At 33.9% G+C, this 26,228-nt stretch overlaps 2 protein-coding genes and 1 long non-coding RNA gene across 22 annotated transcripts in view; 1 reads left to right on the top strand and 2 right to left on the bottom strand.

Moving 5' to 3' along the window:
* The first annotated feature begins 1,828 nt into the window (after positions 1 to 1,828).
* On the top strand, positions 1,829 to 20,994 carry LOC114295235 (uncharacterized). 16 transcript variants are annotated; one of them, XR_014362476.1, is made up of 9 exons: positions 1,829 to 2,741; positions 10,277 to 10,431; positions 11,597 to 11,650; positions 11,844 to 12,291; positions 12,390 to 12,456; positions 12,538 to 12,714; positions 12,940 to 12,996; positions 14,446 to 14,519; positions 14,620 to 14,982. It is a non-coding gene; the product is annotated as an uncharacterized LOC114295235 (long non-coding RNA). The 16 variants fall into 16 exon arrangements; XR_014362477.1 differs by lacking the exon at positions 14,620 to 14,982 and adding an exon at positions 20,534 to 20,994 and having other exon boundaries at positions 11,844 to 12,456; XR_014362474.1 differs by lacking the exon at positions 14,620 to 14,982 and adding an exon at positions 20,534 to 20,655 and having other exon boundaries at positions 11,844 to 12,456; positions 12,940 to 13,053.
* Positions 17,878 to 25,125, bottom strand: LOC114295232 (lysophospholipid acyltransferase LPEAT2). Its single transcript, XM_082916846.1, has 7 exons — positions 24,991 to 25,125; positions 22,651 to 22,721; positions 21,609 to 21,675; positions 18,783 to 18,833; positions 18,562 to 18,675; positions 18,415 to 18,462; positions 17,878 to 18,277 (listed from the first exon to the last, which is right to left on the bottom strand). Exons 2-7 carry the CDS (start codon positions 22,665 to 22,667, stop codon positions 18,125 to 18,127), a joined length of 450 nt encoding a protein of 149 aa, XP_082772972.1. The 5' UTR covers positions 22,668 to 22,721; positions 24,991 to 25,125; the 3' UTR covers positions 17,878 to 18,124.
* The window catches only part of LOC114284902 (putative disease resistance RPP13-like protein 1), a 30,209-nt gene continuing 28,705 nt past the window's right edge, over positions 24,725 to 26,228 (bottom strand). For all 5 annotated transcript variants that reach the window (XM_082916842.1, XM_082916840.1, XM_082916838.1 and 2 more), the window contains one exon: positions 24,725 to 25,174. The gene's annotated coding sequence lies outside the window, so the exon portion shown is untranslated. The remainder of the gene's footprint in view (positions 25,175 to 26,228) is intronic.

Genomic DNA, 26,228 nt, shown 5'->3' with positions numbered 1-26,228 from the left:
AGAGAAAAAATGTAATGATTATGGATTGAATGTGATGTTTTGTCTTATTAGATTAAAAAACCTATTTTGTTTTTTATAACTAAAATAGTCCCAAACTCGCTTCCGAAACAGAGACTTTAGTGGTTTTTAGCTTTTTGATTTTTTTTTTTTGTGAGGTAAAAAAAAGGGTTAATTACACTTTAACCTCCTTATAATTTCATTTATAGCACTTAGAAGTTGTTTGACATCTCTTATATTAATATATTTTTTTTATCTTTTTATTTTTTTAGGTCATATTATTTCTTTATTTTTCTGTACATCTTTTCATAAAAAATTTAAAAAATACACTTATTTAAATAATTCCAAATAATCCCTTAAACTCTTTGAATTTCATACCACGGTGCAATTTTGAACATACGGAATAGAAGAAACAAAAAGTCAAAGGATGTGGTTGTTTTGAAAGATTAGGGTGTGGGATTGGGTTATTAGTCCTACCAGGCTAATAGTCCATTGTTTGTTTGAAATTTTTTGTTCCGGACTAATAGTCCCCCCAGACTATTAGTCCCACAAATATGGGACTATCCTATCTCAAGGGGTGGGATAGAAACCATGGGATAACTCATCCCATGGAATTAGACACTAAAATTACATTTTTGCCCTCTGGTATTTAATTATGTATTATATTTAGTAAAATTCAAAAAAATTTAAATGTCTCAATTTAAAAATAAAATAATTTTATTTAATTTTTATTTTTGTTTTATTTATTTAATTTTTTAAAATATTTTTTTATTGATGTTTTATTTTAAAATTTTGTTTATATTTTATTTAATTTCATTATTTAAATTTTAATAGATGTTTTATTTTATTTCATTATTTAATTATTATTATTATTTAAAATAAATTTATTTAAAATTTTAATTAAAAAATAAAATATATTTTTATTTATATTTAATTTTTAAAAATAAATTTATTTAATTGTGCAAAAAAATAAAATAAAATAAATTTTTATTTAATCTAGCTAAAAATAATTAAAATATTAAAACTATGTTTGATATTGCTATTACTTAGTAAATAATTGAAAATGACAAAATAGTCATTTGAGTATTTATCTTTTTCTATAATATCTCAAATAAACATTGGATTCATTAAAAATAATTCAATCCAGACATATAATCTCATGACTAAACAAACATATGATACAAATCCAGTCCAACCAAATAGTCCGGGGACAATGTATCCCAAGACTAATAGTCCGATGGATTTCAATCCCCCCTTATCTAGTCCATCCAAACAAACACACCCAAAAATGCTACTAAGGGTTCGTTTGGCATGAAGATTTGGGTTGGGTTGGGTTGGGTTGGGTTAGGACTAATTTAGTTATAAAAAGAAGAAATAGATTTTTTAGCTCAAAGATAAAATATCACATTTAAATCATAATCATTTTATTTTTACTCACATTAAAATTAAAAAAATCAAAAAATCCATCCTAAATAAATTTTTTTAAATTACGATAGCCAAAAATCAATTCACATAAAAAAAAGAAAAAAGAAAAAAAAAGGATAAATATGTTACATTCAGTCGTTTGATTTGATCACTGAAGATCTCGTTTGGTAAGTGATTGTTTAGTCAAAAAGTTAAAAAGGTATTAAAAAAATTAAAAAGTCAACAGTTTATACAAAAAAATTAAAGATTTTATTTTCTCTCTACTTCTTACACATCTTTTTATAAAAAGTTAAAAATTCATCTCAAACATATTAATTTTTTTACCTTATATTTTAATTAAAAAATTAAAAAATTAAAAAATTATTAAAATAACCTGTTCACAAACGAGGCCTAAACTTTGTCTCTCTCTCTCTATCAATTTTCTCTCTCTAAAGCTCACCCCCCACGGCAACTCTAGCCCCAATCCCCAACTTCTGGGGAGCCACTCTCTCAATTCCAACCCAAACACATCCGAATCCTCCTCTCCCACCCAACCCAAATCTCTGATTACTCTCTCCACACCTTAGCTCTCTCCCCCATCTTCATCTTTCTGTCTCCATCTTCTCTCTCTACGCAATCAGCACAGTCACCTACAGCACTTACCACGACTTCTACGGTAGACCAGTCGAATTCGCCTCCGCCTTCATATCCCTATTCTATTCCTTCGTCCCGCTCGCCATCACAACAGTCGTCTCTTAAATCGTCGTCTTTATAGACTTTGCCTCTTTTGTGATTTTGGTGCCCCAACTGGTTGAGATTCTAAGGCTTGATGTTGATTACAATTCGAATTATTTTCTGGTTTTTTGTGTTGATTTTGTTACTGGTGTTAGTTCGTTTGCAAGTGAATTGGGCATTGGCGTGTGTGATTGTCGTGGTGGAATCGAAATGCGGGCTCGAGCAGTTGTGGCGGAGCACGTATTTGATGGAGGGGATGAGACTAGTTTCGTTGTATTTGATGCTATTTTTTGGGGCTGTGATTAGGGTTGTGTGGGCTTGCTTGGGGACTTTCTTAGGCAGTTTCAGTGATGTGTGGAAGGGTTTATCTTTTGTTCTTCAGATTGTGATGGGTTCGAGTATTGTGGCTATGTTTTTGCTTCAGAATTTGGCTTCTAATACTGTGTTGTATATGTATTGCAAGGTTTTGCATGGTGAACTGGCTGGGGAGATTGCTGTAGTAGGTAGACTTTTTGTATTTCAATCATATCTGCAATAAGAGTTGGCCTTCTACTTGCTCTGGATGGAGAGTTCGCATTTGTGGCTTTTGTGAAGCTTTTAATCAGGTTTTCCTCTCTATGAACTAAATATTTTTCTTGCAAACTTTACTGTCTGATTTCTCCTCCCAAACACATATTAATGTGCACTAAGCGAGCGTTGTTTTATAGTTGATGGATTATGTAGCTAAGCTTTACTTCCTTTTTTTGTTTTTGTTTTGTTTGTTTGTTTAATTTTACTAATTCTATTCACCCAAAAATTTTTTTTTACTAATTCCTGGGTATTGGATTCAAACATGTCTGTGGGCCCACATAATAAAAACTTGACTTTATTTTATTTTCAGTAAGTGAGCATTACTTAATATGAATATTTGGTCTGTAACTAGGCGAACATGAGAATCACATATATAGAATATCAATGTATATTGTGGTTACAAAAGCATTGGGGTTTGTAATCCATATAATAGGATTCATAGTTGGTTTGTAATCCAAAAACTTGTTTAAATGTGCAGATATGTGCATACATGTCATAGCTAAAAGGTGTGTGTATTGTATATTCACCTTGAAGTCGATACTGAAGGAAAATTCATTTTATGACTATCTTGGAGGTTTAGGTCTCCTAAAACTTGAAATCTAAAATTTTAGGCACCCATGATTTTCCATGTGTATTATGCATCTACTAAGATTCTGTTTGGATCATAGATTTGGGTTGAGATTTGAAAACCCAAATCCATGATTTAAACACAGCCCAAGAGATGGATTTCTGTCATATAAACTTAAAAGCTTAAAGTAAAATATTTATATTTGTGGTTTTCCATTTGGTTGGCTTATTAAGAAGGTGCTAATGTATGAATGGATTTGATATCTCTGTTGAGTTTGTGACACATTATTATTATTATTATTATTATTATCATTGCAAATCATTCTAGATAGTCTTCTACCATCTTTGAGTTTGAAAGTGAAATGCTTTCGCGTATCCTTTTAGGTTTCATAGTGGCAGCCTAAGAGACCTTGACACGAGTGCGGACATGGGACATGGAATTTTCACAAAAATTAAGATACGAACATGGGAGATACGAATTATTTATTTATTTATTTATTTTATATATATTTTTATTTGTTATGTATATGAATATTAAGTTAGGGCACAAAGATATGAGAAGCATCAATTTCCATATATTTACTTTGACCCCAAATCAATTTTCTAAGAGACTTGTCTAGACATAGGACATGTGTCCGTGAAGTGTTCCCAACATGACTTGCAAAAAATAATAATTAATAATTTGACAAGCCATATGATGTGTCTGATACATAGACATGCCATGTGTAAGGGTAAGGGTTCCACATGAGAAATGCATCCAACATGTACAAGAATGTCTAAATGGTTTGAGTTTACTCTATCACTATGCATGAGACCTTCATTTCATTCATAACAATTTTTGGTTGCAAATGCCATTCTATACTAAAAAAGTACAAAACAAACAAATGTTTTAAGAAATATGAAATCTAGTGATGTTGTGGTGTCATTGGACATGAGAATTAGATAAATCCGACACCTAGACACATACTTGCACCTTACACCCATATCCGAGTTATCCATTATGCAATGATGATATGCCATACCATTTGTCTTTGATTAGTAGAATGCACCAGCATGAGTACTTAATACTTGTTCAAAAGTATATGAAAGTGATATAGTACTAAATTTAGGTCAGTTTAGCATTGCAAGGTATGAAAATGATGTGGGCTTTATTTAGACAAAGTTACATAGGCCACCATGATTGGGTGAACTTCAGGTTCTTTTATGTTTAAAGGATCATAGGATTGGATTGCTGTTGAGAGTTTGATTTTGTGAATGGGAGTCGAAGCAAATTTGTGGTGGTGTACTGAATGGATGTCAGTATTAGTGACTGAAATTTGTTGAATGTATAGATGAGAAGGAGAAGAAGAAGTTGCAGAACCGAGAGAGAGAGAGAGAGAGAGAGAGAGAGAGAGCTGCTGTATATTATTGATTTAAAAACATAGGGTTTCTTCCTTACACACAACTATTTATACTAATAAGAATAAGCCATAAAGACCAAACTACCCCTAACACGTAACACTCCCTCTCAAGTTGGTGCAAAGATGTCTTTCATGCCCAACTTGCAACAAATAGGGTGAAAGACTTTACTACTAAGACTCTTAGTAAAAACATCTGCCAGTTGATCTTCAGACTTAACAAAAGGCATACTTATCGCAGTCTTATTCAACTTCTCCTTAATGAAATGTCTGTCGATCTCAATATGTTTAGTTTGGTCATGTTGAACAGGATTGTGTGCAATACTAATAGCAGCCTTGTTATCGCAATACAAAGTCATGAGATCATTGCAATCAAGCCTAATATCACTCAACAAAGATTGAAGCCACATTAGTTTACATGTTCCATGTGCCATAGCCTTGTATTCAACTTCAGTACTAGATCTGGATACTACCACCTGCTTCTTACTATGTCATGTGACTAGATTTCCCCTTACAGTGGCACAGTAACCGGAGGTAGAGCGTCTGTCATCTATAGAGCCTGTCCAATCTGCATCTGTGAATGCTTCTAACCTCGAGTGACCATGATTAGAGAACAAAATTCATTTTCTAGGGTCAGATTTAAGATACCTCAAAATGCAATAAGCTGCATCCAAATGAGTTGCATGAGGATTATGCATAAATTGACTCACTATCCCAACTGCATAGGCAATATCTGGACGAGTATGAGATAGATATATCAGTCTTCCCACAAGTCTTTGGTACCTTTCCTTCTTCACAAGCTGACCAACCCCATTACAAAGACAATGATTGGTCTCTATCGGTGAATCAGCTGGTCTGCAGCCCAATATGCCCGTTTTCTTAAGAAGATCTAGAATGTACTTCCTTTGAGAAATGAAGATGCCTTTATCAGGTCTAGCAACTTCAATCCCAAGAAAGTATCTCAATGGACCAAGGTCTTTTATCTCAAATTCATTGGCTAACTGCATCTTGAGATGGGTCACCTCCTCCTCATCATTACATGTCACAACTATGTCATCCACATATACAATAAGCATTGTTACCTTATGTACATTGTGTTTGACAAACAAGGTGTGATCTGCATTGCTTTGTTGATACCCGAATCCCAGCATTGCCTTTAGGAATCTACCAAACTAGGCTCTAGGAGATTGTTTCAAACCGTACAAAGCCTTCTTCAATCTCCAAACCTTTCCAACTGTAGACTCAGATGAGAATCCTGGAGGTACATCCATACATACCTCCTCCTCCTCCAAATCCCTATGAAGAAAAGCATTCTTTACATCTAGTTGCTGTAGAGGCCATCCCAAATTAGCAGCACATGAAAGAATAGCTTGAATGGAATTCACCTTTGTTATCGGGGCAAAAGTTTCTTGATAGTCTATTTCATATGTCTGGGTAAATCCCTTGGCCACTAGTCTTGTTTTGTACCGTTCAATCGTTCCATCTACATTGTGCTTAATGGTGAACACCCACTAACATCCGATTGATTTTTTTCCCATTAGGAAGAGACACCAACTCCCAAGTGTTATTTTTACTCAAAGCTTGTATCTCTTTTACCATAACTACCTTCCACTTTGGATCATTGATTGCTTCTTTCCAACCCTACGGAATACACACAGAAGAAAGAGACGAAACAAAAGCACGATATGTAGAAGACAACGAATCATATGATACAAATTTAGAAATGGGGTGTTGAGTATAGGCTCTAACCCCCTTTCTGAGAGCAATAGGAAGACTCAAATTATCAGCAACAGGACGATCAACAACAGGTGAAGAAATGGGCTGAGGATCATTACCTGTAGAGTCAGTGGAAATTGGGTGTGGAATTGGCATAGGAGATGATGATTGACTTGGTGGCACAAGAGAAGTCTGCACTTTCTGATGCCGTGAATAAGTCTTAAGATCAGCTTTGTACAAATGACCACCGATATCCGACTCCTCATCAACTGAACTTAGGCTCCCCCTCACCACAAATAATAGCCCGCTGATTAGGAAGGAAAAAAGACAACTCATGCTGATGTGATGCCGTCTCATCCGCAATCTCATCTATACCACTCTCCCCCTGAGGAGATAGCGGAGGATAAGGAAAAAAGAAATCAGATTCACGGAAGGTGACATCTATACTAACATACAGCTTATCAGTGTGAGGGTCATAGCATTTGTAGCCCTTCTGAGTAGCAGAATAACGAAGAAAGACACACCAAACAGTCTTAGGATCAAGCTTTCCACGAGTATGAGATTGAAGATGAACAAAACAGGCACTACCAAAAACCCGAGTCAGAAGGGAAGAAGTGGGATAAGTCACAGGAAGAAGCTCAAGAGCAATTTGGAAGTGGAGGACACTAGAGGGTATACAGTTAATAAGGTAAGCAGCAGTAAGAATAACATTCCCCCCAAAAGACTTAGGAACGTTCATGGTAAACAAAAGAGAGGGACAACCTCAAAAAGGTGACCATTCTTGCGTTCAGCAACTCCATTTTGTTCAGGAGTGCCAACACAACTAGTCTGATAAAGAATGCCATGCTCCTTGAGGTATGCCCTGAAAGCTCCATCAACATATTCAGTCCCATTATCACTCCGAAGAATTTTGATAGTAGCATTGAAGAGATTGGATATCATTTTATGAAAACTTTTGAAGCACGAGAAAACATTTTTAGTGCAAAGTAAGTAAATCCAAGTCACACGAGAATAATAATCAATAAACGTGACAAACCACTGATAACTAGAGGTAGAAATCATAGGGGAAGGACTCCATATATCGGTATGAATAAGTATAAAAGGAAAAGTACTTCGTTTATTAATTGAAGGATAACAAGCACGTTTATGCTTAGCAAGCTCACAAGCATTACAAACAAAGTTATTCCTAGGACAATCTCGAACTAATGAAGGAAAAAGTTTCTCTAAAATATTAAAGGAATGATGCCCCAAACGGCAATGCCACTGATAAAGGAGACGAAGGGGAAGCCAGAAGTGCATTGAAGAGCCTGAGAGGACAAAGTTGATGCAAGAGGAATGGCATCCAGAAAGTACAGTCCACCTTATACTCTACCATTGCCAATCATTTTTCCCGTAACCAGTTCCTAAAAGATACAATGAGTCGGGAAAAAGGTTACAGAGCAATTGAGAGCAGTAGTAAGGCTACTAACAAAAAGTAAGTTAGTGGAAAAATTCGGAACATGAAGAACAGATGAAAGCGAAAGTAAAGAGGTGCAATGAACAGACTCCTTGTCGGAGATAGAAGATAAAGTGTCATTGGCCACTCTAACCTTATCTCGCCCAAAACTAGGTGAATAAGAATGGAAAAAAACTAGAAGTACCCGTCATGTGATCGGTAGCACCGGAATCAATGATCCAAGGAGACGACGAAGAGGTACTTAGTGCACTAGCTGTGTGGGCAAAGTTGGAAGAGGCAGAAGAGGACGGAGCTAAGATAGATAAAGAATCAAGTCGAGCCATCAAACGTCTGAGAGTGTGAAGCTCATCCTGGGAAATAGAACCAGCATCATCTGAGGCACTAACAGTAGTCTTAGAAACATGGGCTTAAGGACGAATACCACGACCACGACCACGGCCTCGAGTAGGCCGACCATGCAACTTCCAACAGTGTTCTTTATCATGTCTATCTTTCCCACAATAATCACACTTCAACCTATCCCGATCAACCAATGGACCCTTACCTCCACCTTGAGGCTGACGAGGCAGAGTATCGCGTGAATTTGGGGTGGCAACCATCGCTAACCGGTCTTGAACAGGGACATACACCATAACACTACGACGACTCTCCTCCTATTGAACCAGTGCATAAGCCTCACGCAATGTGGGAAACGGAGAGCGACGCAACACCTGAACCCGTATTTGATCATACTCCAAATTCAGGTCAACAAGAAAGTCATACACCCGCTCCTTCTCCACAGCCTATTGAAACATAGTGGCATCCGTGGAGCAAACTGGCTGGAAACTCTGGTAGTAATCTAGCTCCTGCCATAAACCACTCAACTCAGTATAGTAGACTACCAAAGAGCGATCCTTCTAATCTAAGCTCCTAATCTTCTTTCTCAATTCATACAGCCTATTGAAACATAGTGGCATCCGTGGAGCAAACTGGCTGGAAACTCTGGTAGTAATCTAGCTCCTGCCATAAACCACTCAACTCAGCATAGTAGACTGTCAAAGAGCGATCCTTCTGATCTAAGCCCCTAATCTTCTTTCTTAATTCACAGGCTTGTGCATCATTACCTTGTTGAGAATACATCTGAGATGCTGCTATCCAGATCTTGTGAGCAGTATCTATCAAGAGAAAAGTCCGACTAATGGTAGATTTCATAGAATTGATCAGACAAGTCATCACTAAAGCATTCTCAGAAATCCATTGAGCATATAAAGCACTGTCCTCAGTAGGTTGCTTGGTACTACCGGTAATATAGCCAGTCAAACGCTGAGCGGCAATGGCAAGATTGCAGGAGCGGGACCAAATCAAGTAATTGATGCCATTAAGCTTGACCAGATTAATATGGAGAGAAGGACTATCACCAAGAGTCATACCACGACTCAATCCACTCTCCTCCTTGCCTTTAGAGTACTGACCCTCGCTTTCAGCCATGAGATACGAGAGAAAGGGTGCAGAAACACAAGTAGGATATCAAACAAGTCCTGAAAACACCTAACCAGCACAACAGAGCACCTTCTAAGGCTGAAACAATGCAAAATAATCCTAGAATAAAGCAACCAGATCAACTAGGAACCCAAACACTGAAGCAAATCATCCAAAACTCAGGAAAAAACCAAGGTGGGGCCAAAATACATCAAAACAGGGATAGCAAATCCCTCTAGAGGGTCAGTTGGCTCCCTAGGATGCAAGGGGGAGGGAAAAATCAATCAAAAAGGGTTCAAACAGTGACTTTCAAAAAATCACCCAGTTTTGACTAAAAATAAAAAAATTTGGAAAACACAATCAATGATAATCAAAAAATCAAAAGGAGATTATAAGATGTATACCCATTAATTTTCGAGCATACTGTAATTTTATTTTTTATTTTTTTTTAGAACGTACCAGGATACAAGAACGAGGGAAGGAGAGGAACAATCTTCAAGGAGGAAGATATTGCTCTAATACCATAGGAACAATCTTCAAGGAGGAAAATATTGCTCTAATACCATGTTGAATGTATAGATGAGGAGGAGAAGAAGAAGTTGCAGAACCGAGAGAGAGAGGGAGAAACGGCTGTTGTATATTATTGATTCAAAAACATAGGGTTTCCCCCTTACACAAAACTATTTATATTAATAAGAATAAGACATAAAGACCAAACTACACCTAACACTTAACAAAATTCATGCTATCCTTTTATTATTTTAGGTCATTTTTCCCCCTTTCGATTCTCTTTTTCAACACACACACACACACACATATATGTTTTTGTGAACTTAAATACATAACAGTAGATAAATAAACTGTGCAGGACTGGTAATTCCACACTAGATAAATAAAACAAAACAATATAAATGGTAACTATTGTCATTAGTATTGCTAGCACAACTAATTGTTTGCTAATTGGCCTTTTTTGCAGGGTATAATGTCTTGTCAGATGTCAATGTCATCTTTGCTATTTCTTGTGGTAGGGTATCAATGGCCCTCACCCCATGGTTAGCTGTCGGAGGCCAATTACTAGCCTCTCGTTTTGAGCTGCATGATGTGCGAAGTTTGTTACCTGTAGAGAGTGAGGTAGAATTCATAATTTCAAGTTTGATGATATCTGAGTGAGCATTTATATTGGTGGTTTACAGAATTCAATTCCTTTATTTATTTATTTCCACTAGATAATAATTTGTAGTTTATTGGTACTGTGTTAGTTATGGATATGATTTGTCAATCAGGATTGGCTTACTGGGTAGCTTAGCTTTTCAAACTCAGCTTGGTTAGGAAAATGGAGCATAGATTTTCTAGTGATCATTCTAACTATATCATGGGAGGCGCAAATAAAAAAAAAATATATTTTTATTTTATTTATTTATTTTTTTTTGTTGTATGATCAACAAGTGGTTGGTTTAGTGGATAAGACCTTCGAATCCCTCACTCAAGGCTTAGGTTCAAGTCTCTATAACCTTTTGTTGGGGCTAAACATACTCTTTAGTGCTTGGAGCACGCAAGGGGCCTAAGCTTCGACCCCGACATAGGTGCGGTGCGGTTCCCTGCAGATATACTGTAGGTGCTGAAGGGCAATACTTCTTGGCGGATATGTTGGAGTAACCTATCTGCATATCCATTTTTGTACCCAAAAAAAAAAAAAGAAGAAAATTGTATTATAAGCACTTTTATTAGTTATTGCACTAGAATGTGGGGAAATATTTATGATGTGCTCTCAAAAGTCTCTGTCAATATCATGAAGCCTTTTTTAATTTTGAACCGTGTATGTGTATGAATTTTGTTTTGATCTTAGGTTTCCATAAACTCACTGTGCTTATGCATTTGAGAAATCTTTGGTAAACACTTACTCGCTTGCATTTGGTATTTTGTGTTTATATTCCTTCTTGAAGTTTTGCCATTTTGAGTTCATGCAAAAATATTTGACGATGATAGATGAAGGTGGTGAAGAACCACTGGCTGCCATATAGTCTGTGCACTAAAATAAGTTAGGTCTTGCAATATTTGTATAAGATATGATCCGTTATTAAATCTATTCCAAACTCCTGAATATAGTATGTCCAACTATACCTAGGATCTACTAAACTTTTATTCAATAATTTTAAATCGTTTTTAATGACTGGTGCAGCCATACATCTGACCATGGAATGAATTGTCTGTTTTTGACATAGGGTTGATGTTGCTTTTACACTGAAATATTCACTGAATGTATTGATCGTTGATTTCCCTTGGCTTGTTTCCCCAGACAGATGATTTGCAGGACCATATCATTATCTGTGGATTTGGACGTGTTGGCCAGGTATTGTCACTGTTTGCATTTTTTTTTTTTTTTGATGAATTTGTTTTAAATCATTTGTTGTGGTGGATCTATTTTTAATGTAGTTTATGTATAGATTCTTACCCCAAAAAATAATGTAGTTTATGTATGGATGTATGTATCATGTTTTGTCTAAGAGCAGTATTTCCTTCTGTTCTTTCATATCATTGTGCAGCTTCTTTCAGAACAATTTATTCCATTTGTTGCTCTTGATGTGAGGAGGTATGCTTCCATCACAATGAATTGATATTCCTGGAATAAAGTCAATTTTGGGGCTGAGAAAGAGAAGGGATTGCTGATTGAATATTCTGCTGAAAATCTTAGTCATATGAGTGTGGGCTTTGTGAGTTTTCTAGCTAGTTCCTTTTGGGTAATCTATGCCAGTTTGAAGACTATTTCATGTACTTCTGTTCTGGGGGTATTCCTTCTTTGTTTTTCTATGACGTCCATTTTTTATGATAAAATCTAGTATTACTTGCTAAGGACAACATGGGGATTTCAAGTCTATGAAGTGAATATCCAGGATTATCCAGCCTTTGGTTCCATATTTTCCTACATTTACTTATATTCCCTGAATCTCTGTGAACATTTTAACGTAAATGCAAATTGGAAAAAAAGAAAAGGTACCGTGTCCATGACTTACTGAGAATGTGTTAAATGGTTATGAGAATATTTTACAACAGCATCCAGATAACTGATTTTAGAGTTTCCATCATTTCAGTGACTGAGTAGCAGTTGGCCGTGCACTTGATCTTCCTGTGTATTTTGGTGATGCTTGTAGTCGAAAGGTATAGATGATCCTGCTCAAACTTAAATATGCTTTGTGCAGGTTCATTGTCTGACATGTTGCTCGTATTCCTGGCCACCAGGTGCTCCATAAAGTTGGTGCTGAAAGAGCATGTGTAGCAGCAATAACTTTAGATACCCCCGGTGCAAACTATAGAACAGTGTGTGCTTTGAGCAAGTATTTCCCTAATGTCAAGACATTTGTCCGTGTTCATGATGTTGATCATGGCCTCAATTTGGAAAAGGCGGGGCCAACAACGGTACATTTCTGTTGCTGTTTTCATTAGTTATTTCACTCTTCCTAATTGCCTATATAGGTTAATCTTACAATTTTATTTTAGGATTATGTTTTAGGAGCTCATTATTCTTGTTTGACTTGTGTATAAATCTTTTATCAGTACTAATATATCTTGCATTATCTATATAAAGATCAATTTTTTGTTCAAATTACATCATATCTTGAGTTTTAGTTGAAACTCTTACAGGTTGTCCCCAAGACCTTGGAACCTAGTCTCCAACTAGCTACTGCTGTTCTTGCACAGGTTAAAAACAGTATCGGTGACACTGAATTGTATAAGATTTTTCACTGCATGAGCTATGTACGTTGTTTGTATTTGGTACATACTGCGTAAGTTATATTGATGAATACTATTTTCTTTTTTCTGCTGAGCATCGGTAATTGGTTGCATGCATGTAGTGTGGAGTCCGATTGTAACAAATCATAAGGAAGCTGAATATTATTTCCATTGAATTTGTCACTCACCATGCTATGCTAGTATGAAATGTAATTGATCAATTTTTGGATTGACATTCCATAAAATCACTGTAAGATTAATCTCTTTTTGCTACAATCTTGATGATTACCGTGCATCTTATTGGATCTTTTAATTTGAATTAGTGACTTGCTACATGCTTACCTTTAAGTCTCAAATTCAACTATTTGTGTACATCGTCTTCATTGTTGAGTACTTGTTTTATGTCCATGCTGGTTCTCTGATTGTAAAGCAGAAGCGGCTGTTGCTTCTCTGAAGTGTTTTGTGATTTATATGATATAATTTCACTTTCACGTGACATACACACACAAATGTATTTGACTCGGTTAACACATTGAAAATTGAAGGCATTTGGATCTGATCTTGTGGATTCACCAGCTGCAACGCAGCAACTCAAACTCTTGTTACTACTAGGGCTGAAAATGAACAGACCTGTTCGTGAACAGGCTCGAGCCAAGAACAGGCTCGAGCTTGGCTCAGTAAGAGCTTGTTTGAACTTGGTTTATTAAATTTTTTTTTGCATTCGAGCTTGAGCTCTTTAAATTTTTAATAAACAAGTCCAAACATTCTAAAGCTCGGCTCGTTAGCTGGCTCGTTTAATATTTATTATTTATATATTAAATAATATAAAAATATGTATAAAAAATAAGATAAATATGTTATTTATATGTTTAAAAAATATAAATGTTAATAATAGTTTACTATAGATAGTACATTTATATAATAGTGGTAGTAGATATTATTATTTTGGTAAAATATTGACTTTTTTTTTAGAATGTTTATATATATTGTATAATCAAAGTTTTAATTGTAACTTTGGTTTCATACGCAAGTATGAATTTATAAATTTTTGGGCTCGTTAAGGCTTGTAAACAGACTCAAGCTCAAGTCAAGCCTAACTTAAGCCAACTCGACTCGAGCTCGGTTCGTTAAATTTTTATTGAGCTCGAGTTCGTTAAAATCTTAATAAACAAGCCCAAACATACTAAAGCTCGGCTTGACTCGGCTCGTTTGTAGCCCTAGTTACTACTGTTGGTTGATGCTTGCTTGTGAAATTGTTAGCACGGCTCGTTTGTAGCTCTGGTTACTGCTGTTGGTTGATGCTTGCTTGTGAAATTGTTAGCATGTGCTATAGAAAGTCAAAACATTATAGAAGTTTGGTTATTTTGGTTTGGCATTTTTCGAATGTTCTTACTTTATCTTGTTTTTCCTTGTTAGGCTAAACTGCCATGTCAGAAATAAAAGCTACTATCAACGAGTTTAGGTCCCGCCATCTTTCTGAGCTTACCGAGGTACTTATTAACGTTTGATTTTCATAATTCGGTTAGTCTCGTTAGTATAGGCCTGTCATTTGGATTTGATTGAGGTGCCACAATCAAATATTGCATGCAGCTCTCTGAGACAAGTGGAAGCTCTCTCGGTTATAGATACTCTTGGATCATGAGTAAACCCAAATCTCAACCCTCTGATTCTTCAGATGATAATCAAATCACTAAAGGAACAGTGGTAATATAACCCATCACCCAAAGATAAGAACTAACATAATAATATTAAAAAACAGATCACAAAGAATGTACAGCGGTTTACTTGAACCCTTTGGTATAAATTGTACAGAAATATAGCTAAATTAGTGGCAGCAGCAGACACATTTGTTGATCAATCACATGGACATTTTTGTTTCGATAATGCCCCCTGCGTGAAAGGGGCAATTGTTCTTTTTCTTTCTTCAATCATATTCCAATCTGATAAATTTTGGTAAAACTGTCTAAGAGGACTTTCTTATCTCACTAATCACATTGCATTCCATAATCTTACAGTACTTTGTTAGCTGTTTGTTTTGATCATGCTGTATAATGCAAATGGTCAAAGTGATATGATGCTACATATGGAGAAATTGTTTTTGTGAGAAAATGTGTAGATTCATGGATTTGCTAATTGCATTGGATGTTTGTCGGCAGGAACTTGTTGCATGTTTGGATTCCTTTTTGTTTGTCAACTGTATTAATAATTGCTTGTTTGGATAATTTTAATTTCAGTTAATGTTGCAGTGATTAAATTTTAGATTATTTTTGTGTCACTAATATATTTGTTATAAGACATGAAAGGTGAGATTTATTAAATTAGTACATTGATGACACATCAATTAGTTGAAGATGTCCACTGATAATGTGGAGATTCAAGTTTCCTCCTCCCAATTGTAGCTATAACAAAATTTGATATTCTTACTTGAAATTATTTTTTAATACAAATAAATGAGTAGTAGGCCAAAATATATTTTCCAAAACAATATGATTTAACCTGGAAAAAATCATATATAAATATTTTTCTCAAAAAAGAAGATATATATATATATATATATAAAATCAATCCTCGTTCATGAAATCAGTTCTTTCAAATAAATCTTATTTTTAAGAGGATTAAATAAATTTCAAAGGTTTAATTTTAAAAATTAAGAGAAAGATGAAAGAGAAAGGTATACAACTTTTTGTCCTTGAAACCCAGTCCAGCCCAAATTTGTTGGGCTTTTACCGAAACCAATCCCAAATCCTGAACAAGTTAAAAAAATGGATTAATTACAAAAAAAAAAAAGAGGTTTTATGTATTTTTTATTTTAAATCTCAGTATTTCAATTTAGACAAGTTAAAGTTTAGAGTTTCATTTATGTTTCAATGTGCCTCTTTTGTTTATCTTTGTCTGTGTGAGGTAACAGAAAATTGTTTTGGGGTTCAAAGTGAAAATATTAGAGTTTAAAGTGAAAAACGCGTGAAGTTTTAAAGTTTTTTTGTAATTAATCATAATAATTTTTTTTTTGTGTGTATATTTATAATTGACATATCTCATTGTATATGTACAAGGGTACTTGTATATATGGTGAAATTTTTTTATTCAATTTTTTATTCTTCCGATGATACTCTCTCCGTCCTATTTTATTGGTCCATTATTACATTTTTTGTTGTCCCAAAATATATGTCCACTTCCTGTTCAAAAAAATATATATATATGTCCACTTTGAAAGTCAAAATTTTAAATTTAAAAATTTTCAAAATTATCCCTTGTAAAGTAATTATAAATATGTTTAAAAATGGAAATAAAATGGTACTTTTGGAATTAATTATTTAAAATTTGAATATTCAAAAAGGGGCTATCAATATTGGACGGGGGAGTAAAATTTTGATTTCATCCCTAATTTTGATGACTAAGAATAACATTAATCCATTAAAGTATTGATAAGTGTCTCTTACATATCAGGGAGCTTTAAATCTTAAAACACTGATAAGTCTCTTACATTTCAGGTAACCTTTCTCACATAGTATGGATGAAATCAAAATTTTATCATTAGAAGAGTCAAAATTTGAATAAAAAATTTCACCATATATATAAGCACAAATGTACATATACAATAAGATATGTAAGTTACATATATACACACACAAAAAGAAATTATATATTAGGGTTAACTACAGGTTTTTTATTTATTTAAAAGTTTCACATGCTTTTCACTTTAAACTCCGGTGTTTTTCAATTTAAACCTTGAAATGATTCTCCGTTACCTTGAACAAGCGAAAATGGAAGGAGGAGAGGGCACATTAAAATACGGATGGGAACTTTAGAGTTTAATTTGTTGAAATGAAATTATTGGGATTTAAAATGAAAAATATGTGAAACCTTAGAATTTTTTTTAATTAACCAAAAAAAGAAAGAAAATGACAAAAAGAGAAGAAGAAAGTAGCGTGTGAACCCAATAATGGTAGGTCCATCCTCAAAAAAAAAAAAAAATAATGGTAGGTCCCACAAAGGAAGAGGAAAGTAGTCACAAAAGCATTTATTAAAATACAAAAAAGTGAAAAAAAAATACACAAGTCTTTTTTTGAAATCACAACAATAGCGCCTATTCTGAATGTTAAACTAATATCTATTTGGTTGAGGGGTTGATAATTATTTGTTTGTTATTATCTTCTTTTTCAAGTACAAGTGGGGGTAGGAGTGGTGGGTAAGATTATATTAATAAGGAGATGGCTCCCGGTATTCTGATTCATTATGTAGATTTTGAAACAAGAGCACTACTGAAGTGTTTCAAAAAAGGATTGTACAAGTGGGAGTGAGAGTAAGCAGCAAAAGTAGGGAAGGGAGTGGAGGTGACTAGGAGAGGGGAGTACACCAACCATTTAAAGAAATTACAATGGTAGCTGTGAAGGAGAGAGAGGGTCGGGTGCTAGAGTAGGGGACAAGGATAGAAAGTGGTTGAAATGAAAGAAAAATAAGAACAAGTTTGACAACAAAGGAAAGGGAGATAGGTAATAGGGTAATGTTAATTATGGAAAACAAAATAGGGTTATTTTCATTTTTCTCGTCAACGCCGTTAATAAACTAATTCTGACGAGGGGAAAACTGTAATTTCTAAACTCACAAGAAGTAAACTATATTTCTAGACAAATTTCAAGTAGCATATTTATAATTTATCACCTCTCCCTCAAAAAAAGAAAAAAGAAATAAATATTTCCCTTTATCCCCTTATAGTACAGTTATGTGCACATAATACCTATGTTATTTGAAAATAAACAATTAACTCCTCCTAATTTATTAGTACTTGTAAACAAACTTCAATAATCTCATTTTCTAAACTAAACACTTCACACTACCCCTATATACGCACATATATCCCCTACTATTTGAAAACGTAGACATGTGTAATACATTGTTAATTTTGATGAAGACGGTATATTTTATTCAACAAATCACAAGAAGTTAAGTGACTATTTTCAAAAGAAAAAGAATTATATTCGAATAACCTATCCCTCACTTAAGCCCTCTGTTAAAGAGCTAAAATGTTTCATTGAGCCAAATCTACAAGAAGACTGATCAACCCATCGTCCGTCACACCATCTCCTTTAACCTCCTATGTATCATCGACTCTAGACAAGTTCTTGTGCATTAACTGGGGAGAGAGAAGTGCTACAAGCAACGGATTTCTTCTTAAACAGGCGATAAAATCATCCTTGTTGATCCTCCCATCGCTATCGGTATCAAATGATTTGAATAGTTCATGGATCTACAAATGTAAAGTAAAACAAAGCTTCAATTTGAAAGAATTTCAAGAAAAATATATCGTTGTGGTTACTTTTCTAAGGTTATTGTATGGATTAGATTAACATTTCCATTAAACCCATGAGGATGTCAATTACTCACCTCAAACTCGTCTGTGTTTGGAATAGCCGGCTTGAGGGAATCTCCTAACTGAGCCATCCATTTACCAACCAAGAGTACACAACTTACACCTTATCCAAAAGTATAATAAATAAAAGGGAATATCAAGGAAAAGAGTATGAGACATACTTCTTGCTCGGAAATGTAATGGTTTCCACTAGTGTGACACTCAGCGAAGGCTAATTCACTGGCTCGTCTGTCTGAAAATGGTTGCTGTAGGACATGAGCTGACCCATATAGGAACTGCAAGCAATAGATTTTCCATCTATGAGAGGCTCTGTATTGGCTTAGTGCAGACAAAATTGGGACCAATTGAGGATCTCATGTATAACTAAGAGAGAGATTATCACCTTCTTGAATGTTATTTTACCCTTTTTCTCCACATCAAGGACTCCAAATATCTACAACATAGAATAATAGCCATGAGATAGGTGACGAAATCAGGAAAGAATAACTTCTTAAATATGAAAACTTTCTCAAATCAAGTAGCTGTAAATTGTAATGTTGTTTCACATTTCATGGACAGCAAGTGAGCAAAATTTATTCACGTATCTAATTTATTTCCACAGCAAAGGCCTCATATCCATCCATTCAAGACTAAGGCCTAGTATTTTCTACATAGTTATACAGCTATGAAGCATGAGTACTTTGACAAATATGCCGTACCAGTACCAGGTACTCATCGGCGAATAGTACTTCATATGGTGTACTTCTGCATATGTACTGAATACACGAAACACGTATTCAAATTTTTGATATATTCAAACGTACCTAATATATACCCAAGTTATACCATTTTTCAGTCGAAACACTATTTTCTTCTACTACAAAGATAAAATTTCTTTCTCTAGACTTTTTTTTTATTTTTAATTTTATGCTTAGCATGATTATAAAATGAGAGACTTACGTGTAGGTCCTACTAAGTGAACTTATTATCCAATAGGTCATATGATAATTAATGACATTTTTCATCACACACTATTAAAAAACGTTATTAATTGTTAATTTTCAACGATAGATTGAAAATTGTCACAAAAAATGTCACTAATTATAAGTTTTAGCGGCAGTTTAAAAAAAATATTACTAATTTTCAACTTTTAATGACAGTTTGAAAAATTCATGACAAAAAGGTTACTAATTGTAAGTTTTAGTGACAATTTATAAAAAAAATCGTGACAAAAAAAAATCACTAATTGTCAATTTTTAGCGACATACGCAAAAAATTGTCCCAAAAATTATTTTTAATGACAATTGTACTATGCATTATTTTCAATAGGACTTGATGAGAATTAAGTCCAACTATTAGGATCTATTGGTAGTTTACCCTTATAAACAAAATTAAGCTGTGTTTTGTAAGTTATTTAATATAATGACATTTAATTTTAGTTTATACCTTTACTTTTGGCATTAAATGTTAATTGTAGGTTGAATCTTAACAAATTAAATCATTTAATCAATTTTTGTATTATTCTAAATTAAAAATAAATATTTTTTTACAAACGTATCAAGCCGTATCCGTACCCTATTTTTTTTAGATTTTGCCATATCGACATACTCGTATCATATTAGTATCTGTACCCGTGCTTCATAGTCATACAATATTGCATTTTCCTATTAGTGACCATACTTTCACATCCATTGTGTCACCAGACAGCTATGTTCAAGTCATCACAAAGACATAACATGGGTCAACATCTAAGAAGTACTGACAGACATGGGACATCACCACGGTCCAACATTGAAAGTTAGATAGTGACTCATCAAATCATAAGAAAATAGATTCACAACAACAAGTAAGAGTAATATTACATAGCAAATCACATAGTTTATGATTCACAAATCTAATATACTGTGGTCGTAACTTATATTGCCTTCTCCTTTAATTAACTATCATCTGTGCAACTTAATGCTTAAATATTTTTGTTCAAGTAAATTAGAGGAATTAATGACCATGATAATTGTCATAGCCTTGCAGTCACTCGTGCGAAGTTCCTGGAGAACATCATTCAATACTTGCTGCACTCAATTCTGTACAGGTTGATAAGAAAAATTAAGGAAAAACATGCTTCTAGTATTTTTTTTCATTTGATACTTGACACAGGTTTTAATCAAGTGTGACAAGCCATTGCAGCTTTGGAATCCAATCAGGAGCAGAGCATTCTGTTATACAACTTCGGAATGTCAGGTCCCCAGACTGCAAGTTCCAAGTGGTAATATCTTTCTTTATTTTATTTTATTTTTTATTTTTGGACATTTGCAATCATAGCCTTGGGAGGAGGGGAACCTTGTCCATGGCAAGACAAGAACCCTTGACCTACATGAGCGATTCAAGAATTCTGGTCAACTGAACTAGTCCTACTTGGTTATGTATACATACTGAAAGTAGTCATATCAATCCACAGATAATAATCAATCATCTATCGATTTCCTAATTGATTTGCTTCTAATTGGGCAATATGTGGATTTAGAGTGTCCTCACCCCTGTAATGGGATCGTTTAAGTTGTAATTGAACTTTCTAGTAGCGAATTATATTGATATAATCATTGATGATGACAGAGACAGATAGAGCAGAATTTGTGTCTGGCACAGAAGTGCAGATTACTATAATGACTTTTCTCTCCTCCCACACCCCACTCCTTATAGGTAATTTTTCCTCTTTGAAAATATGGTCAAATTGAAATTTTTTGTATAAACCTTTGACTTCATATTTCTTCATGATTAAAACTTTTCTATAAACTAGATGAAATCAGTAACACAACAAATAAGTTCTGTGAGTTATGTATTGGCCAGTGTGAGGACATGTTGCCCAAGTGTCATAAATCATGAAGTTTAATTTTTGAATAAAGAACAGCTTTAAAATGTGTTCTACACAATGCCGGAAGTGTGAAAAGTATCGGCATTTGACACACACAAATCCTTGTTAAAAATTGTCATGCCTGTCTTATGACTATTTTATTGTTCAAATGTATATCGACCTTCACTCTATGGCAAATTAATTTTAAAAATATATATATATGTAACAAATGAGTTCGCAGTTCAAATGTCAGAAATCGAAAAAGAACTAGACAAAGATGGCATACATAAAAGAGGCCTTTCAAGCATGGAGACACAAACAAGATATTCATATTAAAGACCAGTAGGTTACATAAAAAGTGAAAAATACTTGGTCACTAACCTTTTCAGAAAGATTACAAGCCTTCAATCTCAGAACCCTGTAGAAATCGTGGATTCTAACCTGTCCGCTATGAGCAGGATGCAAACAGTGAGATAAACAATTCTTGCATCACCGCCAACTTAAGCGCTATTGATATTAACACAAACTTAAATGCAATTAGACAAGCTCAAGAGAGAAAAGAAAGCATTTCAATGCTACATGTTGCAACTAGGACAGAATTAAGCATATTTAGATACACATGGTCTACATCTTCAGTTTAGTGAAGCACTACAGTATGTTATAACAGTCACAAATCACAATACAAAAAAAAAAGCGTCAATTTCGAAACCCAGTTGTTGGAAGAAATTTGAGCTCACATGTTTTAAAATTATGCGTAAAAGAAAAAATAAAGAGAAAAGAAAAGCCTGATATGATAATGATTAATGAATTTCAGTGCAACAGTAGGATTATCCAGTGCACAACTAATACACGCATACTGATGAGGGTAAAAATATATATTCACAGAAATACACATGATCAACGTTAATTATAACCCTACCAAGGATTTGATATATCTGAGAAAAATGGGAAGAAGCAATAACATATGCTTTTAAATCAAATAATGAAATATCAAGAATAATTTGATTTAGCCACCAAAAAATTCCTCATTTGCATCATTAGCATAGATGCAGCTTTAGTTCAATGAAAATATACTTTTTAATAACTCAAATAAAAATCACAGCTACAAGCGAAAGAAAGGAAAAAGAAACAGAATAGAAGGAACAAATGAAATGAAGGATAAAATAAAAAATAAAAAAACAAGCGGATCACTCATCCATGATTCAAATACCCTGTTCAATAATCTTATGCGACAGAACGAAGGAAAATTGATCACATTTAGGGACTTGCATGTAGGTAAGGTGGCATGAAGTTCCAGATGAACAACTCAAGCAGTTTTGATCAGAAGTATATTATAAATAGCTCCTTACAGGAAAATGAAATCATACATAACAATTATTGTATTATAGAAATATCATTAAAATTAAATTTCTTGTCATCATACCTGGAATTTGGATTCATGGAAAGAAATGTATCTAGAAAGTCCACACCTTCTGAACTGCTTAAATCAAATGTCTGGCAAAAAAGAGATATAATCCAATTCATCTTCTTTCCAATTGACCAATTAATAGAAAATTGAGAGTAATCCATTAATGATGAACTAGAATACTGAATAAAAAGAGAGAAATTTGGTTTAGAGAGGGATCAATGTATTTAGAATAATTGATGGTAATCAAATTACTTGAATCTTCCTCTGCATTTTTAAAAAACAAAAGATAATTTATTGCAAACCAACAGAGACAATAGGCATGCGCTATGTGCAGAATGCACCCCAATTAAAAAATCAATGGAAATAAGCTCTCTACAAAATCCATAAAACCAAAGTGTTACCACAAAACGTTAACACCCAAATGAATTAGATTTTGGAAAGCACATTTCGAAACATGGTACATTTTTGTTCCAAAACCGTAAATTTAATGATCTCAAAAGGTTTTCAAATATATTTCCTCGAAGGTTTCCTTGGGAGGAAAATAAAATTCACAATTGAACTAAAACCTTAGGTGAGTAACGTTTTGAAATGATAAAAAGCCAAAAATGGGCCATGGACAAAAAATAAATAGGCAAGTTCGATAGAGTGCTCTTGACTATAGGAACACACAACAACATGCATTCGAAGCACCCAAAAATTCTTCTCTAAAGCCATAAGTAAATTACAAGTCTATAAAGCTCATTTTCAATTTTTCATCATTTTAACCAATAGATACAAAAGCATGCTTCGTTTTTTTCTTCTAAAATGTGTTTTACATTTATATTAAATATACACACACACACCCAAAAAAAAAACAAAACCAAAAGATACTGAGGATATGATATGACCTATTGTGCAAAAGCACATAATGAAGTCTTTTTTATATTTAAAAAAAAAAAAAAAAAAAAAAAAAAAAAAAAAAACCTTATATTCAGCATAGTAATACATCTAGATTTCTAAAAAAAGTGACAAAAGGAAACCTTCCAAATAACTGTTTTACTAGATACAACAATGAAGAGATATGAATCTATCTGTATTTTCACCATATTATAACACAACAAAAGTATTCATATATAAATCATTCAATTAAAAACTCACTGATTCCACATTTGCCATTTCAACAGTATATAGTGAGGGATTTTCTTGCAAAGCATACAAATGACAAAAAAATTAGGGTAGACTCCATAGAAGACTTCAAACTCCTCCACAGAGAGAGAGAGAGAGAGAGAGAGAGAGAAAGAGAGAGAGAGAGAGAGAGAGAGAGAGAGATGCAACTTAGTTTTATAAAACATGCAGTATTCTGTTGTTTCCATCATTCCTACGAGTCTTCTGGCATATCTCTTCGACATGGAATACATTTGCATAATTTAAATTAGGAAAAATGCTAAAGACAGCCTTTGGGCTGTCAACAGTACCAGTGGACGTGTAAAAAGTGTATCCAAATTTGTGAAAATGCTTTGGGATGTGTAAAAAATACATTGAGAGTTTTTTGGTGTTTTCTTCCCCTTATTGGCAGCTCATTGGGCTGTCATTAGCATGACTCTTTAAATAATTTAGCATTATCATTTATTAGAAAAGGGCTTGTATAGAAGTTAGTAGACAAGATGAAAAATTTACAAAAAGTTTTCCAAGTAAATATGAAAAAATATTAAAGAAACCAATGAAGCTATAGTTGCATCCGGGAAAGTTCCTGGACAGTTTTCTAAGGCTAGGCAATAAACACTATGAACAAACACAATGTTGCCAAACAACATATATACTCCCTGGAAGGAGCAAGGCATATTTGCAAACAAAAAAAAAATACTCTTCCATTAGAGTGGAAACATACAACGGAGAAATGAAGGCTGTTAGAAATTAACCACACAAAAAGCTCATGTCTAAGCAAGATTCACCATACCTCAAGGTTACAAATGCTAAAAAAACCAAGCAGCTAGAGCCTTGAGTACACTTTGTTTGGTGGTTGCAATATTTAGATTGTTGAGCTAAATGAACAAAGTTAAGTTCTATGAATCAACCCAATTTGAAAGAAATCAAACTTGGCAAACCAGAGTACACTAAAATATTTTTAGTAATGCATGTGAAAGAGAGTTGAAGTTATTTATTTTGGAAGACAGGAAGTATAAGCGTTAAATGGTGTGCTTCAAGGCCTACACCTAATACATGATGAGATCCCAAGGAGACAATGTAAATTCCATCATTGCAGCTACATCAACTATTCTTGGTCCATAGCAAAAAAGGCCATCAAATTAAGTTTAAGAGCTGAAATCTAGCACTTCATAGAATGTTTGAATGAAGTACAACATCATTTTTGCTGACCTAAAAGCAAGATAAACTATAAAAGTCAAAACACATGGAGCACGAAAAGGGACCTGCTTGGACTCGGAAGTTTTTGCAAGCAGCATGATGCCCCAATAGGAATGAGATGTTTGTACAGTTAGTGTAACCAAGCAAGACTCAGCAATCCAGGATTCAATCCAAGACCAGACTAGAGATAGTCATTCTGCAAACCAAACAAGTCAAGTGTTAGTTCAACTTGTTGTAACTTGTAACAGAGTTAGTTAGGTAGATATTTTGTGAACATGTGGAGTGTATATATTTTCAGATTTTCAAATTTCCAGTGGGAACTTTGTTATACATGGCTCTGCCCCAAAGAATCATGGCAATACACCAACAGCTACTAAAACAATACAAAAGGGGAAAATTTCCCAAATTAAAGATGGACAATAGGAAATTATTCCTCCAATTGTAATAAGTTAACATAGTGCACACAGAAGACACGAGGGCTGTTGCATGTGCAGTTACACCCAATTTTAATAGGTACCATATGCCATTTGTTTGGAACCAAATAACATGAAAAACGTAGACAGCACATGAATGAAAACTTTTTGACATGGATTTATCTTTAATATATATGAGGAACAAAATTTTCATTTGTTTCCATTGAAATGGCCAAAGTGTTTCCATTTCAAAGAGGCCGAAATGAAACACTAGTGGAATAATAAAATTCTAGTGTTTTCATTGACACACATCAAAACATAGTGAAACACACCAAAACATAGTGTGATATACCAAAAGAATAAATTGTATCTATACAAAGTTAGAAATTTTCATAAACATTTATTGCTATTGTTTAAGTAAATTTTCAGACCTTATTGGAATTTTTTGTTTAATAAAATTGAGTTATTTGACAATGCTTAATAATTTTTTAGTTCATAGTGACATTAGTTTTTAAATTCTTATATGTGAATGACTATAATCAATTATTAGCTTTTATACATTTAGATATATTTCAATTTATATTTTCAAACATTTCTATTTTATCTTCATTTCATAAAATATTTCTGAGATGTTTTTGTTTTTGTACTATTTGAAACAACACACGGAAACGAAATTTTGATCCTTGTATATATATAATAGTACTTGAAATCCAAAGACCAGGAATCATCAATTGGCTAATTCTTTGTGCACAAATGCGAAAAAAAATGATAGGCTTCCACACACAAATGCAGTAGACATAATATCACACAAATTCAATTACAATATTTAAGGTGTGT

This window comes from Camellia sinensis, chromosome 2 (genome assembly GCF_055761805.1).
Source record: "Camellia sinensis isolate YWXY chromosome 2, ASM5576180v1, whole genome shotgun sequence".
Lineage (NCBI taxonomy): Eukaryota > Viridiplantae > Streptophyta > Magnoliopsida > Ericales > Theaceae > Camellia > Camellia sinensis.
This window is presented reverse-complemented; position numbering and strand designations above follow the sequence as displayed.

What these genes read in the sequence shown, in the direction of transcription:
- LOC114295232 (XM_082916846.1), bottom strand. An exon ending in ATTACATTTCCGAGCAAGAA is followed by an intron (nt 18,463 to 18,561) that starts GTATGTCTCATA and finishes TGGATGGCTCAG; the next exon opens with TTAGGAGATTCCCTCAAGCC. An exon ending in CAAACACAGACGAGTTTGAG is followed by an intron (nt 18,278 to 18,414) that starts GTGAGTAATTGA and finishes TTACATTTGTAG; the next exon opens with ATCCATGAACTATTCAAATC.